The sequence below is a fragment of the Mycteria americana genome, chromosome 5 (assembly GCF_035582795.1).
Source record: "Mycteria americana isolate JAX WOST 10 ecotype Jacksonville Zoo and Gardens chromosome 5, USCA_MyAme_1.0, whole genome shotgun sequence".
Classification (NCBI taxonomy): domain Eukaryota; kingdom Metazoa; phylum Chordata; class Aves; order Ciconiiformes; family Ciconiidae; genus Mycteria; species Mycteria americana.
This window is the reverse complement of record NC_134369.1, coordinates 6,536,837-6,554,409: the sequence shown is the minus strand read 5'-3', so window position 1 is coordinate 6,554,409 and position 17,573 is coordinate 6,536,837. Positions and strand designations below refer to the sequence as shown.

At 38.1% G+C, this 17,573-nt stretch overlaps 1 protein-coding gene across 1 annotated transcript in view; it reads right to left on the bottom strand.

Annotated features, from left to right (window-relative positions):
• The window catches only part of ANO3 (anoctamin 3), a 215,042-nt gene extending 202,101 nt beyond the window's left edge, over positions 1-12,941 (bottom strand). The window contains exon 1 of the mRNA XM_075501427.1: positions 12,788-12,941. Within this exon, the coding sequence (XP_075357542.1) occupies positions 12,788-12,941 (154 nt within the window). The remainder of the gene's footprint in view (positions 1-12,787) is intronic.
• Positions 12,942-17,573: the final 4,632 nt, after the last annotated feature.

The window sequence follows — 17,573 nt, the reverse complement described above, 5'->3', positions numbered from 1 at the left end:
ATGTATATATGCACTGTGAGTTGTTCCAGGTTTTAACAAGATCTCAAATCACCACATAAAATGCTTCAAAAAGCACGTTGCCACGAGCTTGGCACATCCGAGAGATTCCTTGGTTCTCTCCCTCATCTTTTCAGGAGGAACAGCTAAAATGTTTTTTCACTCTAAGCCGTTAGTTACAAATTCATTTCTGCAGAGCTATCTGCAAGCATTACTCCAAACAAATCAATTTACATCTCTATAAAAAAAACCCATAAAGTAAAAATCTTTCTTTGAAACTTACTAAAACTATTCCTTCGCGATAGCTAAAGTTGCTTTATGATTTTTTTTTAACAGAAAGATTAATGCTGAAAGTATAGCAATATGAGTAAATGACCACTTTATTGCACCAAAACCTTTCTCTGATGAAGGAGAAACGGTGGGATTGCCTTTGTACGTTTCCTTACTTCCTCCAAATGACTTCTCACAAGAATTTCACGATATGATTCAGACAAGACAATTTTCATGCTCACAGTTGAACTTCCCTCTGGTGATATTCTACAGGATTAAAAATTATGTATGTCTGAGTTACATGTTTGAGGTAAATCCCCCAGCTGAAGCAAACAGGCGTAATTCTGTGAATGAATGGCTGTTCTCAGCTTTACAGCAGCAGAACACCTTGCCCTCACTGTGCCTACTTTTAAAATTGGAAAGATAAAAGATAACACGCTTATCACTTGGAAATCAAAATGGCACTCAAAGTCCAACACTGGCCTTCTCTTCAGATTTCACAGAGCATATCCTGATTCCATGTATATTTTTTCCATTTTATGAAAAGATATTACCGATACCTTAAAAACATTTCTCCTGGCTAGAAGTAGAAAGTGTTATATTTTATTCTTGCTGAAGTACATCCAGTAAGCTTTACAAGGCATGCCAAATTAATCATATAATTGGGAAAAATTGAAAAATACATTCACTATTTATTTTTTTTTAAAAACCCACAAGCAGCTCTATAGAGTTTATGGCTCACCAGCTCCTTCATGGTCTTGGGCACATCAGCCAGGACCTATTTTTCCAGAATTGCTAAGTGGACCCATAGCTGTGCAAAAGGAGAAGGAGCTTTAGTATTTGATTCTTTTTTTTTTTTAACTGAGGCTCCTCAATCTCTTCACATCTCATTTTTCAAAAAAATTGCCTAAATAATAACAGAGAAAATTCCTTATTACTGGAGACATTCAAATTTACATAGATGGCATACATCATATCAGATCTTGTGTAGCTTTGTCAACTGCACTCACAAAAAATGCCTAGAAATATCAGCTTCAAACTCCCCTCTTATTTTAGTTCTCTTCTTCACAGAAAGTATATATTAAAATTACAATTTTGTGGGCTTTTAAAAAAAGGAGAGAATAACAGTTTCTTTTTTTTTTTTTTTTTGAAAGAAGATTAAGATAGAAAAGGAAAGCATGAAAGAAATGGAAATAATTAACATAGTAGGATCATGCCATTGGCACCAGCAGAGAAAGTCACAAAGTATCTTATTAATGAGAGAGAAGCCAGAGTATTAGAAGAGTGTTGTAAGAAAAGTTAAGGTACTGAAAGTGTCTGAAAGTTAAACAATTAGTTTTAAGAAAGGAACTGAAGATGGATGTTTAAAGTGTGCGATATAGTTGCAAAAGTTGTCACTCCAAAAGTGAGAGGTGTAAAGGAATGAGTGAGAAAACAGATCCTAAAAATAAAGAATAGACACGCAATGTGAAGTGAAAAGTCACAAGTGAGATGAAACCAAATCAAAGATGTTGATGGACAGATGAGAAAAGTTACCTTTGCGCAAAGGTGAGGAAAAAAGTTAGGAATCTGAGCAGAGAGGAAGACTGTTTCAAGTGTTCTATATTGAGTAAATCAAACGGGAGAGAAGAATACGTTCTGGTCATGAAGAAGAATGAGAGTAACAGACCTTGCGAAACTCTGAAAAATATAAGCTACGTAGAAAGAAAAGAATCAACGTTAGTTCCAAAATATGAATACAAGATTACAAGTCAAATTCCTAATGTTAGTTATGAGGGTTTTCAGTGAAAACCGTAAGATGATCAGTTCTAGAGGGTCGTCTTTTTTTTTTTTTTCCCCCCCGGACTTGTTTAAGCACGCTTTACCCCAATTTTGAACTAGCTAAAAGCAGTGGTTTGGGAACATCTGTCTCAAGTGACTAAACTCTGCATTTATGAAACTGAGGACTGATTTTACTCAAGCCGAGTACCATACCTCCTACAGGACTTCCATGCTGCTTAGTTGGATCAAGTGGTAGGATATCCTTGAGGAGGTACTGGAAACACGGCCAACAAAATGCTTTCCTGTTCTCCTTTCCTCTGAAATAGCAGATACTGATTGCTGCCAGAAATAGGATACCAAACAAGGTAGACCTGAGTCTGTATGGAGATTCCTGTAAGCCCTATGAAGGACAGAAAAGCATAACAGTTCTCCTCCAGAGTTCCCAAATCTTCTGTGCTTTGCTTTTCCCAGCAAAGCAATGGAGATCAGAAGGAAAGCATATGGAGATCAAAATTATAACATTAGGAAACAAGGTTTTCTAAAAATAAAAATAATACTTATTGCATATAAGTCCACTGTAACAGATACTATGAAGAGAAAGGGTAGAACATGGAAAAAATGCATTGTATTAAAGTTTGTGAATTTTGAGGATAACAAAATGTCTATAAATAGGACACCTATTTGTACTCCTTTGAATGGCCCTCACTATTTCCTTCCTGAGGTAAGTGAACAAGCCAGTAGTATATCCTGTGTGAAAAGTGTGTACAAAACTGTGTTCCTCCAGAAATGAAGGAAAAAGATATAAAACCCCCACATTTGTTACATCATTTAGTTAAATTGGTCAGAGAACAAGGCCAAGTCACTCTCGAGAAGAATAAGATGTCAACATTCGGAATAAACTTCATTCAACTTAGTTTTGATCATCCTTGGATTCTGAAGATTTATGTTCTCCTTGGGGTTTTACAAACAAAATTAAAAGGGCACATAAATATACACAGACACAGAGTTCCTTAATCCTGAATGACTCAATCTTTTGTCTTTTTTTGACAGAAAGAAAATATATCAGTGCTACCCAGAATACGCTTGCTATTTTTACTACTGTTTTAGTTCTAAAATAACATTAAGTTTAGTCAATAGAAGTGAGCAGCGACAATCAGCACCTCATACTAGGCATTCTGCAGAGCCACAACGAGCAGCCAACTCAAGTGCCATAGCAAAACTAGGCTTCTCTTTCCATAGTCCTTTGTTTTCTCAGAGACAACTTCCAGAGTCCATGCATTTTTCAAGACAGTCATTTTAGGAAACCCGCAGATGAATATAATTATACTCCTGATTGATGTACATCAGAAATTGCCCGTCCAAACGACTGGCCGTAATCCAGTCTTTAGTCTGTCAAAATGCCATTGAATAAAAACAAGCGTTTTGGCTTGGCAAGGCCTGCAGGGCATGATCCACTATTCATTAATTTTTGCCTCTTTAAAGCTGCACTAACGGAGCTTGCCTTAGTGAGGATCCTGGAAGAGAAACCGTGCAGACCTTGTATGTCTCATCCTTTGGCAAAATAGAATCAGACAGCAGGAATCTGGAGCATAAATCTATGACATAGCAACATGAGATTTTGATGGTTGGTTCACTTAAATAATTCATTAGCTTCCTTGTTCAGGTTCAGCAGAATGTTGTTGGGGTGAAGGAAAGATTGAGTAAACAAATACCCCTACAAGAATGTTTTCCTTAAATATAATTTTTTCTTGAAGAATTGAAAACTTCTGAAAGGAAAGAGATGTGCCAGCAGCTTCGGAGTGTCAAAATCAAAATATTTGGAATATAAACGGTAAAGATACACCAAGATGAGATGAGAAAAAGCTTGCACTATGGACTGACTCAAGTTATTTTAGTGACTTTGTGGAATTCTGGTATTTAGTCCTTTCTTGATGTCTAGGCAGGGAAAGAAGAAATGAGTTTTAACCTCTAATTCACAGTCCCAGTACCACGCACAATATGATAACTGCCAGCAAACTTTGTATCCATAATGACTAACAATCAATTGACCTGTTATTCTTTAACCTGCAAGGAAAAGAATGGGAGAAAACAAAAAAAATTAAGGAAAAGAGTATTTAAACCAAAAGAAAACCTTGTTGATAAATGTAAGTGAGAATTTCCCTTCTAAAAGGAAGTACAAGAAAATGCTTTATTTCAAAACGTGCAAGAAAAAGGCACTGTAGAAATTTGCTTGCACTTTAGGACTCGGGTAAGACTGATATAGTTCATCTTCAACTTACATCATTCTGTTCCTTTGAATGAAATTCACTAAACATATTTTACTACCTTTCTTGTTAGCAACATCTGAAATAATATTAGTAGTTGACTACAATGTGAATTTTCATAAAGTACACTGCATTACAGAGCAAAACAGAAGTACAGCAGCAAAATAAGGAAGGCTATGGCTTACTTAAAAGATTTATGATACATGATGTAATTGAGGATGCTGTTTTGAAGTGCTATTTATTTCATTTTGATACAGAAAAGAACATATATATTTTAGAAATAGCCACCTTAAATTTTCAATCAAAGCATTAAAACAGAAACCTGAGGCTAATTCTCTTTGCAAAATATATACAGCCAGAGAGGTTTGGCATCATTGCACTGCCTCAAGAGACTGATGTGTTTGGATCTAAGTAACTTCACCATGCCCCCCCCAAAGGTGGGAGCACAAATATGATAAAGATCTAAATAATTACTAATACTTTTACATATATAAATACATAATTCCTAAAGATACCATCTCAATTTATTATTTTACCAGCAAACCAGCACATTTTAGGATTGAGACTAATAGGCAGCCAAATTCTTTCTCACCATGTGCTTTTGGAAAAACACACTTGTCTCTTCCAGCACCACTCAAAACTCTTTCTATTTATAACATTCAGCTGCCTGCACAGATAACTGTGTATAATTCTCTCTCTCCCATGATGTCCCTTCTAAATGTTACTAAACTTGTGTTTTCAGGAAGTATTCGGTTTTTTTTTAAATCGGATTAACTTAGGTCATGTTACAATGCTAATATGAATATCACAAGGGTCTAGAAAACCTGCTAGGGTTTCTATGCATTTATGACAGTGTAACAGAAACCCAAATATGGGTTGTTTTATTAGTACAAGCGAAAGAAACAATTGTAAGCAGTACCTTATAGCCCACTTACTAAATGACATCATTTGTTTCCTCATTGTATACTGTCTAGACACAGTCATCAGATCTTATAGTAAATTCTGTGTTCAAACATGGAATACAAATGTATTCTGCATCACCAGAGGAGCATCCTTCTTTACTTTCCATCAAAGTTATCGATGTGTGGCCATCAGTCCACTCTACTTATAACACTCATGACCTTCAGACTTGTTCTTTTAAAACATGTTGTTATAATAGCATATAGAGACATATCCCCAGACTTAAATTTTTAAGAAACCTTAAATACCTCAGTGACCTCCCCCTCCACACTGAGTCATCTTGCATCCTATATTAGACGGGAGACCTGCTTGTCAATTTATGTTCATTATTCAAGGAGAAAAGACTTAAGCATACAGACTCACTTCTTCTAACCACTAAAATACAAGTGTTTCATTGCTGTATTTGGGCTTTGCAGGTGTAAGATACAAGGTGCTACAGGAAGGCAGTTCAGACTTGACTCGTGCTCCCATTTTTTGACCTTTGTTACCAAGTCTGACTGATCTGTTTGTAAGTGTTGACTTCACCTTTCAAATCAGAGGAAGTTTTAGTAACATCTGTGAGGGCAGCATATTCTTTGTGTAGACATACTTCATCCATTGCTACTGAGGGAATTTGGGAAATAAAATCCACAGTTATAAATCATTAGAGCGTCTTTACTCAGAGTTAGTTGACCTACCCCACTCTCGAATTGAAAGTAAATACCTCATTAGAGGAAGGAAGAGCACAGAAGAGAAACGATGCCTCTGGGAAAAATTAAATTTCTATATCCAGCTTAGTTTCCATTTATTGTAGCCATGTGAGGATAGAAGTCATGACCCTCGGGGGCAGAGTTGAATCCCTCAGTACGTTAGGCCTCTTTGCAATTTCTGAATTATTCATTAGCTACAGGTTTATTCTGCATATTATTAATGAAATTTTGGTACAGAGGCATGCTTGTTTTGGCTGGGGTAGAGTTAATTTTCTCCATAGGAGCTAGTAGGGGGCTATGTTTTGGATTTGTGCTGGAAACAGTGTTGATAACACGGGGATGCTTTCATTACTGCTGAGCAGTGCTCACACAGAGTCAAGGCCTTTTCTGCTCCTCACCCCACCCCACCAGCGAGCAGGCTGGGGGTGCACAAGAAGTTGGGAGGGGACACAGCTGGGACAGCTGACCCCAGCTGACCAAAGGGACATTCCATACCATAGGACATCGTGCTCAGAATATAAAGCTGGGGGAAGAAGAAGAAAAGGGGGGAGGTTCGGAGTACGGCATTTGTCTTCCCAAGTAACCCCTACTCATGATGGAGCCCTGCTTTCCTGGAGATGGCTGAACACCTGCCTGCCCATGGGAAGGAGTGGATGAATTCCTTGCTTTGCTTTGCTTGCATGTGTGGCTTTTGCTTTCCCTATTAAACTGTCTTTATCTCAACCAACAAGTTTTCTCTCTTTTACCCTTCCAATTCTCTCCCCCATCCCACGGCAGGGTGGGGGGGAAGCAAGCGCGCGGCTGTGCGGTGCTTAGTTGCCAACTGGAGTTAAACCACGACAAGACAGTAGCGCCAAAGAGAGAAAGATCTTCCACTTGTAGCTCGTAGTACATCTTTAGCCTGAATAGCAAAAAGACTGACTCTCACTAGTACTAAAGTCTCAGCTCCACTGAAGACGTACTACGTAACTTTGAGTCCCAGCCTCCATGCACGTATGAACAAATATGCTTTCTCCCCACCTGCAATCACCCCACAAGATGCCCACTTCATTTTCAAAATGGGCAGCATTTTATTCATGGCGATTTGGACATAGCAAAGTTTGCCTCCAAGGTGAAGTTAGAATTAGAAATAATGTTATCTGTCAGAAATAATGAAATAATTCTACTGCACCGAGGGTAGGAGACTGCTAATAACTTATATTTCTGCTCTACTGCTGAATTAATTATGTTTCTTAGTGGCTTTCAACTAAATGTTGGCTTGACATGGCATAACAAGTAGAAGGATTATTTCTGAATATTGATCTCCCTGACAGGAGTCTCTCAATTGCTTCTTGAAATGACAGAAAAACGCATTTCTTGACCTTTTGTTTTAGAAGAGAAAATGGAAGAGAAAAGTAGGAAAATAGCACTTAATCTTTGTGCAAAGATTACTTTGTTAGATTTGTTCACTTCAAGTAAACACACAGTTTCATAAATTACTTTAGTGTAGGTGTTTCAAGTCGTGATTCTGCGTTGCACTGCAGCTTCCTGCAGAGCTCACTTGAACGCAGGAGCTGCAGTTGCATCGTAACCGTTAGACGTAATTTCCTGTTTCTGCTGTCTGCTCCCTTCTTGTTTTTACTAGATAATCCTAGTGTGAGTAATTAAGGCAAATTGGCGGTGTGGGACAGATTTATGCACAAAGCTACAACTTATTTATTCAGCTCCCTGGACACTGTGATGCAACCATGATTGAAGCACTTCTCCAAATTTAAATAAAGAGAAAATTTCATTCAGCAATTAAACTACCTTCTGAAGTTTATAAATAAGAAACACTGGTTTAGCAGATTTTCAGTAAGCAGAAGTATTTTGATGTTTCAGGAACGGTGGCAATATATTCAAATTAAGGGATGTTCATATAGGGCTTTGCAATAAAAAAAAAAATTCAGGTAAAAGCTGTAGATTATTTTGAATTTTCTCCCTGGTAAAATTCCTGTTAAATATTTCCATTTCAATAAAGGAAATGCTCTTTTTTGAAAACAATGCTCCACCACTTTGCATTCTAGTTTCATCTGATATGACAAAGTACATAATTTTATCCCCCTGCGATGCGACGCTCCCGTGAAGCTGCGATACGTACATTGTGAAAAGTTTTTCAGAGCGGGTGATGTAGCAAGATGTCTAGAGAGGTTGCTGAAAGGAATAACAGCAAGCACGCAGAGCTCAGTCTGCTGCCGCCTCTCTTGTAACCATCTTGGAAAGGAAAAGAGGGGCAGATAGCTGGAGGGAAATTTGCTAAATTATTGTCCTTTTCATCATATTTGTCCTGGTGGCAAACGAGGACAAGCTTTGCTCATCCTTTCTTCCTAATCCCCACACGTTCCGATGTCTAGAAAGGGACTTCATTTTATGTTGGTGAAACTCAAACCACCCCCTCTGCTCTTCTAACTCCCAAAGGTTCTTCTACCCCTCAAGCTCTGCAAAAATAGAAAAATACAGTTGTTACCTCTCTCTCTCTACATCTACTACATTGATGATCTTGAGCACAAAATACTAAATACTTGGAAGTATTTACTCAGTTACATCATCTTTACACGTTAACTCCCATTTTCCTCTCCCTGAGCACCCTGTTAGCCTGTGTTGTGTGCGCCGCATGGATCAAAACATTTCAAGGAATGTGTCCTTAACTTTTTAACCCTTTTTGGTTGCTGTGAGTTAAATACTTCATTTTGTTCCTTTTATACCCTCATACAGCATATGGGTGATTTCCAATACATAAATAGACCAGCAGTAAAAATAACTTCTGAAACGTAGCAAATATTCTCTGGAAAATAATTTTCACATCCCGTCTCCTAAAATCCCATCAGTGAGAGAGCCACAAAAAAGGCAGGAAAAAAAAATAATTTCTATAGCCTTATACCATTCTACCAAAAGTCACAGAGTCAAATCTGTGTGATTTAGTGCATGTCTCATTTCAAGAGCGTTTGAGTGCTGTACTCTGACCTCACCACTACCAGTTATGCTACTAAGACCTTAGTTACGGCTCATGCTTTTTTTAAAAAATCTATTTTTAAGAGGTTTCTTAACTCTTGATCAGGAGTTATTTGGACAAAACCATCTCTAGGAACACAGTAGAGAATTTATGTGGAGAAATGTTTCTAAGTATGATTTGTCTTACAGTTGTAAAACAAAGATTAGGATAAAAGCCATTATTGTAGGTTGAATGTTTTCAGTCGTTTCCAGGCTAATAAGAGATGAAGCAGAACAGCATCTATCAGGGATAATAAGGTTTAAATCTGCACAAATATTTACAGCTGCAATATTCAGATTAGCTTTGCTACCTGGGAGAAGTCTGAACTGCAAATATACCAGGCCCTGCAGGAAATTCTACCCTGGCAAATACAACCGAGGTCTGGTCCTATATTTCTATATCATGAATAGCCTTCTGTTGCCCATTGGTGAAGACAAATTGCTGTAGCTGTGACACTAGCATTCATGTTACCATATTGTATTAAAAATTCTTCTTTGCAGGATAAGTAGCGTATAAATCAGAATAGGCTTTATTTTCTTAAAGATAGCTTGGCATCTCTAAAAACCCATCCACGCCACATTATCTGCTGCGTCTACAAGTATCACTGCTCCATGCAAACTTTCACCCAGAGTCCAGGTAACCCGAGTGCTGTGGAAACCAACATTGGTCATCGATCTGTTCATGGAACATTCATCGACCGAGCTTGGCCGCGCATTTGAGGATTTCATCGTTTGAAACAATGTCTCAATATTACACTGCAAGTGATCTGCTCCCAAAGATTTCAATAACGCTCTGCATGGAAAAAGTCTGTACTCGATACACAGAATGTTAATTTAACAATACTGTTGTTCTTATTCTAGTGTTATTACTCTCTGCAATATATTCCGACATATCTGCAGATCCCAAATAAATATGCCTCAGGATTGGTACTTGCATCAGAATTTAAAATGGAGTGATATACAGAAAGTTAAGCTTATTTATAATAACATACTTTCTCATTTAACGAGAGAGGTGTAGGAAAGTAATTTACACATTTACATCCTATTGCAATGGGTTTGGTTAAAGCAGGAACAACATAAAAATATGGTTAATATTTTTCTGTCCCAGCAACGTTTCCATTTTCCATTCCAAGAACATCAGTCTATATCAGGATACCACTTTACTTTGTCAGAGTATTCACTTTTCTGTATTTGCACTGTCAGGTGTCATGTTTAAAACTAACACATCAGTACAAGAAGAAAAGTTTTTCTTAAGTGATAATCTCTTTATATTGAATCCTCTGCTTTATACACAAAATATCATAGTACAAGCACAGCGTAACAAGTTTTAAACAATAAACCTCTCATAACACAACTGTGGACATACTCATACTTGTGGACATACTTGTAACTCATACTTGTGGACAGCAGACTGAACAGAAGAAAAAGGACACGTTCTTCTCTGTTGCTGCTTTTCTGTAGGTTCACACTGAGTACTTCTATTTTCATAGCTTATGTTCCTTATGCTACCATTTGTTGGCGATTTGAGTGATTTTAGAGGAGAGTTCTTTAAATTCTCTTTAAAAAAAAATTGGAAATCTAAAAAAAGCATTGAGCCTAAATGTAAGATTCCCAAGGCTGCAACCGTAGAGGGCAGAGGAGCCAACACTAGCAAACCTCAGTGCAGCACCCTGATGTAGGATATTGATTTCATTGAAGATTTTTATACTCTTATTGCTATCTGGAAAAAAAAAAAAATTCTAAGAGCAAAATTTCAGCTACTTTCCATAGCTCAAAGTTTTCATTTTGCCTGTGAAACATCTTTGTTGGGAAATAGTCTACTCATGAAGAAATAGGGCCCATCATTTCAGTATAAGCAAAAACTGTTTATTTTTATCAATATCCACGGCTGAGCAAGTAGAAGTTCCTTTTAGGAAATGACATGTGGAAGACAAACAGGACTTGTTTACATTATTCCATTCAGACTTCAGCCAACCCAATGCAACACTGGAAACTACAAAGGGCTTGCTTACTTTAAACACTGGTAAAATAAATATACTAAGGAAAATTTTAGAAGGCAAAATATGAGATTGCTTTTGCTTTAAGACATCATTCATAAACCCCAAAACTACTAAGACAGTGCATCAGCACTTATCTGATTCTTCCCACAATGCAAAAAAACACAAACCAAGAAAATCTTCAAACTCTGAAAACACGTTTGTCAAAGATGCTTGCTAGCACTGTTCCTGCTTCAGGAACAGTAAACAGCATTTGCAACAAACATTTGCAAGACTTAATTCTTTTAAAAAGAAAATAATTATTTTTCCAAATGGAAGAATCCCAACAGGGAGATTTGATTTTTTTAATCTCTCTTTCCTGCAGAACCCTGGATGGTATAGTTCTACAAACAATATGCTGCTCATGCTGAAAGTTCGTTTTACTCTTGATCGACTGGGTAGGCTAGAACAGATTACTGTGATGTTTAGGGAACATAGCAAAGTATATCAGCTAGCACAGGCATAAATTCTTTAGTGGCACTTCTTTGGGGTAGGAGAGGTAATTTTGAAGTTATGTTATAGGATCCCAGGGGAACAGACAGACACCTGATTCCTGACCTTACAAAAACCTGCTAACATACAAGACAAACTTTCAAAAGTGCACCTACTGAGAAAACTCTGTTTTACAAAAGTTAGTGAAGGCTTTACAGGAAGTAACACTAGAAAATTTCTATTAAGGAAAGCACAAGCTATCTCGTTTTCTTGCAAAAGAATAGATAGCATGACATCCCAACCATTTGACCATTTTAATGTGTAAGAACTGAATTTATAAGTAAAAAAAAAAAAAAGTTCCAAAAGTTTGTTGCAGAGTTAAAAATATCAAAGTTTTATTTACATATTCACATACTTTAGCCAAGTGAAAGTTGTAGTCTTCCACTGCAGGTTGGTTGTCCTGTTACAGGACAAAGTGTCACTTACATTCAGATATTCTCCATTTCTCTTGTTTGTGCTTTCTTCCGAGGGTCATAAGCAAGTGAAAACACTATCAAAATCAAGTTATCCCTTGGGAGTTGTGCAAGTCAAAATACATCTGTAGTCCACAAGAAATCAGAGTAGTCATTCTTAAAAGGTATTGTGCCTAGATGAATGACCATCCAATACTTCAGATGGCTTTAAGGGCATAACTGAGATTCCATTGACTAACTGCAGATGCTTCCCCTTGGTTATGTTAGATAATCCAAGGCAGCTACATTCTGTATTTTTCATGACTCTGAATTTTCAGAGAAATTGAAGTTTCATGATGCTTATTTAATTGACATTTTTGGGGACCTGTTCTAGATATATGTAACACCTGTCACAAAATAAAAACAAATGAGCCACACTGGTCATGAAAAAACCCCAACCTTACAGCACATGCAGTTCTCTCTTTACAAGCCCCGATGTGATTAAAAAAATACCAGAGGAAAGCAGAAAAGGAGCCACAGTACTAGAGAGCACAGCTTATATACACACCTTGCAAAGTCTAATACCAGAGCAGCTGCTGAGGCTGCTCTAACTTACACAAAAACTATGTCATCTGCTACGGACAGCTCATCTTCCAGGTAACGCGGAGGTAACTATCTCCCGGGCTCTTCTTCCAGCAGTACCCTATGTGCTAGAGCGTTCAGGAGACACTGAATTTTTTTTAAACAGACATATGTTCTACCCTTTATCTAAAGTAAAAATGACTTCATATATTGCATGCCTGCGACAACAACGAATCCTGTGTTTTCCTTATTGGGTCTTACAGTTTACTTGCAACATGTTACGTGAGTAAATAGACACAGATTTGAGGAAATAGCTTATATAAATGCATGCTTACCAGCTGGTGCAGAACGCGAGCAGTGAAGTTGAAAACCATGATAATCGGCACACGATTCACTGAATTTGCCTTCCTTAAAATCTGACTTGGAATCCTTTTTGCTCTCAATCGCATCTGAAGAAAGCTTATCCAGTTCAATTATCACAGCTGACATTGTAAGATAGTCTCAGTACAACTCAAAAATAAAAACAGAGCTGACAAAAGAAGAAGCCACTTTAAGTTCAGCCTCCCCTAAGTTGCAGTCTGGGGAAAAATAACTTCCTATCACAAAAAAAAAAAAAATCCCCAAACTGTAATAGTGCAAAATGTTTTTAAGTCAATGACTGAGAAACTGTATTTCCATGAAGCTGTTCCAGCTCTGCAGCGTTTGCTAAATATTGCAGCTCTTCTTTAAGGTAGAAAAGTGCTACTTTAAAAAGTTCTTCTGTTCTTGTAGTGACAACAATATTATGGCATTTCTGTGTAGCTGCTACAAAAATAGCAAGGCTAAGTGGAGACATCTGTATCTCTGCTAAGTTGTGGACTTACTAACTTTGTTTTAAGAGTCTAATTCACATTTTGTTACCACTGGTCCAGCTGGGAGGGGCTGTACCAGACGCGATACCAATGGAAGCAAGCACCCCGCGGGCCAGCCCAGCAGCCAGCCTGGCAGCTGCACCGTGGAAGTTACTTGTGCCACAGCCCTGTTCCCTCGGTGAACACTCGGGGCTTTGTCTGCGATGCGTGCAGCAAGATAAATGACCGCAGACTACATCGTTCCTTGAAAACAAGAAATGGTCCTCGGTTCTTTCCTTTATTATTTTAGGGCCGTGATTCTAAAAAGTTTCTTTCTAGGGAAAACAAGTTTAGTACTGTTAAGGAAGCTGGTTTAATCCTTTAAGCTTTTTTTTTTTTTTTTTTTTTTTTTTTAAAATAAATCTTCCTTTCCTTAGATGCGAGCAAAGCTCAACAGAACTCAAGAGAAGGAGCCGATGGGTTTCCCTCCCGGCGCTGTCCCGGCAGCCAGCCGGAGCGGTAAAAGCAGTGCCGAGAGAGGCACCCGCTGGCGGCCGGGGGAAGCGACCCAGCGGGGGAAGCAGCCCGGGCCGGCAGGCCTGGGAGTGCGCGGCCAGCTCTGCCTTTCCCTTAGCAGAGCCCATAAAGCACGAATTGCCGTTCAGGAAAACGTATCGCATGAGTTTTTGGTAGGGAAATTGCCAAGCCTTGGCTAGAGATAAGATGATGCGGTGATCTGTCAGCTATTAGCTCCCTATCGCTTCCTTAGCTTGCTCAGTGGGAAAGACGAGTAAATAATGCAAGAAAAATCTGTGCAGCCATGCAGCTTTTACTAAGCAGTCCCTTGTCCTGCAACAACAGGACAAATCCGAGATCTCTAAACTCACCTTGATAGAAGTGAATTCTCAGGGCTAATGTCAGTCAGGTTTAGACCGAGCTGCTGATGGTACCCTCAATAATCTCTGTGCAAGCAGGGAGCAGGTGGAGCTCACATGTGCTTGCACAGGAAACATATCCTCAACCAGGGCCCAGCTGTGAAAAAAAAAAATTAAAAAAAAAAAAAAAATCAAGGTACCAGTGGGACACTTCCCTAAGTTAAGGGAATTTGCAAGAGGCAATTTCTAGGTGGGTTACAATCAGAGCGAGGAACCCAAGTGAGGTAACGAGGCCAATACTAATAAGTAGAGCAACATGGAAATGGGACTGAAAAATTAGTCACAGGGGAAGCTTTTCAAGGAGGCTAGAAATAACGTGTGGCACTTGTCTGTTTTTCATTTCATTTCAACTAATACGCATTAGGGGTAGGAAAAAGACAGTTTGGTGAAAGCGTCACAACACTTAGCAAAACTTCAGAAATGGTTATATAACGGGGAAAACAAGCAAACAAGTGCTACATAGTTTGGAAGGCAAATTCAGCTCAGCTCACGCCAAGAAAGGGAAAGGAAAAATCAGCAAAACAGACTTTCATTGCATCCTCTTTTTAATAGCCCTCTATTTCAGCTCCTCTTTTAAATATGTAAAATCAAGTTATGCCATTATTGGTGGTTGAAGTAATCTGATTTTGGCTTCTGAAAGAAACGTCCCCCAAATGAAAATGCTGGCTGCTAAATTTGTCCGAAAATTTACCAGAAGTAACAATCCTATCAATACATCCCAAACAAAATCCATAGCTTAAATTGCACTTCCCTATTTATAAGTATGCAAAAGATGTATTTTACATGGAGTTGTTACTTAAATAAGTTCAGTATATCAAAACTTCTAAAGAAAGAAGCTTAATCCTCTAATGACAAAGCATCACAAATGCCCAGAGGGAGAATCATTCTTCCAACATTCCGTGTCCTAAGAACTTTACACTATCCTTAGCTGGGTTCTTGTAACTTTTCCTGGATACAGGAGCAATTTCACTTCCTGTACAAATCCTTTTCTGAAGGTTTTAGGTTTCTCCAGTGACATTAATTGCAATGTGATTTAATTTAAAAATGAAGCATCTCATTACTATTGCTGCTGTTAAGTTTCCCATGTAACTCTGAATATGTAAATCAGTCAAGGGCATATTAAGCCTTAAGCAGTCTGTGACTAGTTCTTCATTTGTACAAGGGGTTTTTTTCCGCCTTGATTTTATGCATTTACGTGTATGACAAGAGTGGGCACTGTTCCTCAGCAATTTAGACAATCCCCAGACTGTTCTATTCTCTATATACATTACGTAGTGTATGCAAAAACCATGAAATCCCAACCAGCTCTGCTGAAGGGTAAGAGTCATCCTTTAAGATGGAGAAGATGACAAGGTATTGGAAAGAATTATATTATTTTTTAATTTATTTTTAATTTCCAGCTCTGTGGAAAGCAATTTCCTCGTGGCGATACATGATAATCCATACTTTTTGTTAGTGCTCAGTGAAGACCTGAAAGGCCTACGGACCTTTCCTGCATGCTAAAGCAACCAGAGGTGCAGGGCCTAACAGCGCTTTGATCTGCTGCCTTGATCTTGCAGAGCTAAGCCAGCCTGGGAGCAGCTGAAGCCCTGTTTCGTTTGGCCCCCCGCCTTTCCTTTCTGTGTCCTTATTCCTCTTCTCAAATAGACGTCAAAACCAGGAACCTGAGCTATTTTGTGGGTTTAATACCTTTTTATTTGTCAAGTGGTTTTGAGTTCTTCTATTCCTTCCTCCCTGTTCTATGAAAGACTCTCACGTTTGGCAAGATATCTGAAGAATATTTTTGTAAGTATCACTGGAACATAAGTAATTTTCCAGAACTTTATTTAGGTGCCTAAAGACACACATATAGGTACCTAACCAAACCAAAAGCACCAGAACCTGCTTTTCCTCCAAACTCTAAACTATTTGACAACTATTATAAAGCTGCTCTGTAAACAACAATTACTTTTAATAAACCTGGTCATTAGACACTTACGTACATTTTAAAATGATTTTCAATTGTCTCATGCTTCTACATATCTGCCACATTTGAAAATATGGCTGTGTCCCCAAAGTGTCAATGTTTGCATGTTGTGAAACGTACCTGAAAGTAGCATTTATACCACGGACAATTTTTTCAGAGATATAAGAAATTTAAAGATTCTAAACCATTCAGCTTTTATGATGCCAAACTAAGTTGAATTTAATTCATAGAGTCCAGTTACAAATACTTTTTCCTCAAAAAAGAAAAAAATAGAAGAGCTTGATGTCAAACTGAATTTTCTCACTCGTATGAAAAAGTAGAATCTCATTTTCAGGTTTTTCAGAGGGTTTTGTGGATTGCTTTGTTTAATAAAAGAGAAGAGAATGTTTATACTGTGAGTAAGAAGTGTTAATATCATTTTTTCCCCTGGTCCAGCATATCAGTGTTCAGAATTCATGTAATGGAAGACCCAAGCTTAATGACCTCCTTTGCTTGGACTGAGTTGTGCCCATTCCCAGTGATCGCTCTAAAATATTCTAGTCTTGCTGAGGAATTAATGAGGTAATCAACCTCTCTTGTCATAACCATTTGAACTACAGAAAAACAAATGCTGAAAACAATAGAGGAGCAAGAGACAGCACCTTCCCAGAACAGGGCTGAAACTAACACAGAATTAAATTTATTCTCTTCTGCTGTGATCCAATTAATATTTGCTTATGTTACAAAGTGGAAATGTTCCAACAGTTAAAATATGGGAAACAGCCTACAGATTTCGTTGCATGGCATCTGCTCAGAAGTGCAGTATCTTCATTTGACTACATATTCACCACCAGGGAGGAAGTAAATATAAATGTAAGATCTCCCACCTCTCATAAAACTGTTAATCATAACTGACTATATTTTTCAGCACACAAACCCTACGCAAACAGCAATTTGCAAGACCTTAGCAGTGAGGACAAACTTGAGTAAGGTCAACACACAGAAGAGCAGAGGCTTCAGTGCACTCAAAGGTAAGAATTGGATCTGGCTGCATGTTTTCAGGAAGGAAGAAACACGGTGTGCAAGAGAAACGTGGCTTTGTTGACAAGTTCCATGAATGTCTGTCTCATTCTTAGACATGGTTGTTGACACAACCTGGAACTGTGAAAAGGAGAGAAGAAAAAAATTCTGAACTCCTACCAAAAAAATCTAAATAGATGACATTTAAAAGAGGTCAAGACCTTGTTCCTAGTTTAGGAAAAAGAGAAAAAGAGCTGACAAAATATTTTTGCCTAGTGGTCTCCTTCCCAGAGCTCTTCCTAAGAGCTTCAAGAGAGGCAGAAAGCTGAATGAAAATAAGTTAAGAGACACACAGAAGTAGTTGGCCTATATATTTACTGCAGAAACTGTG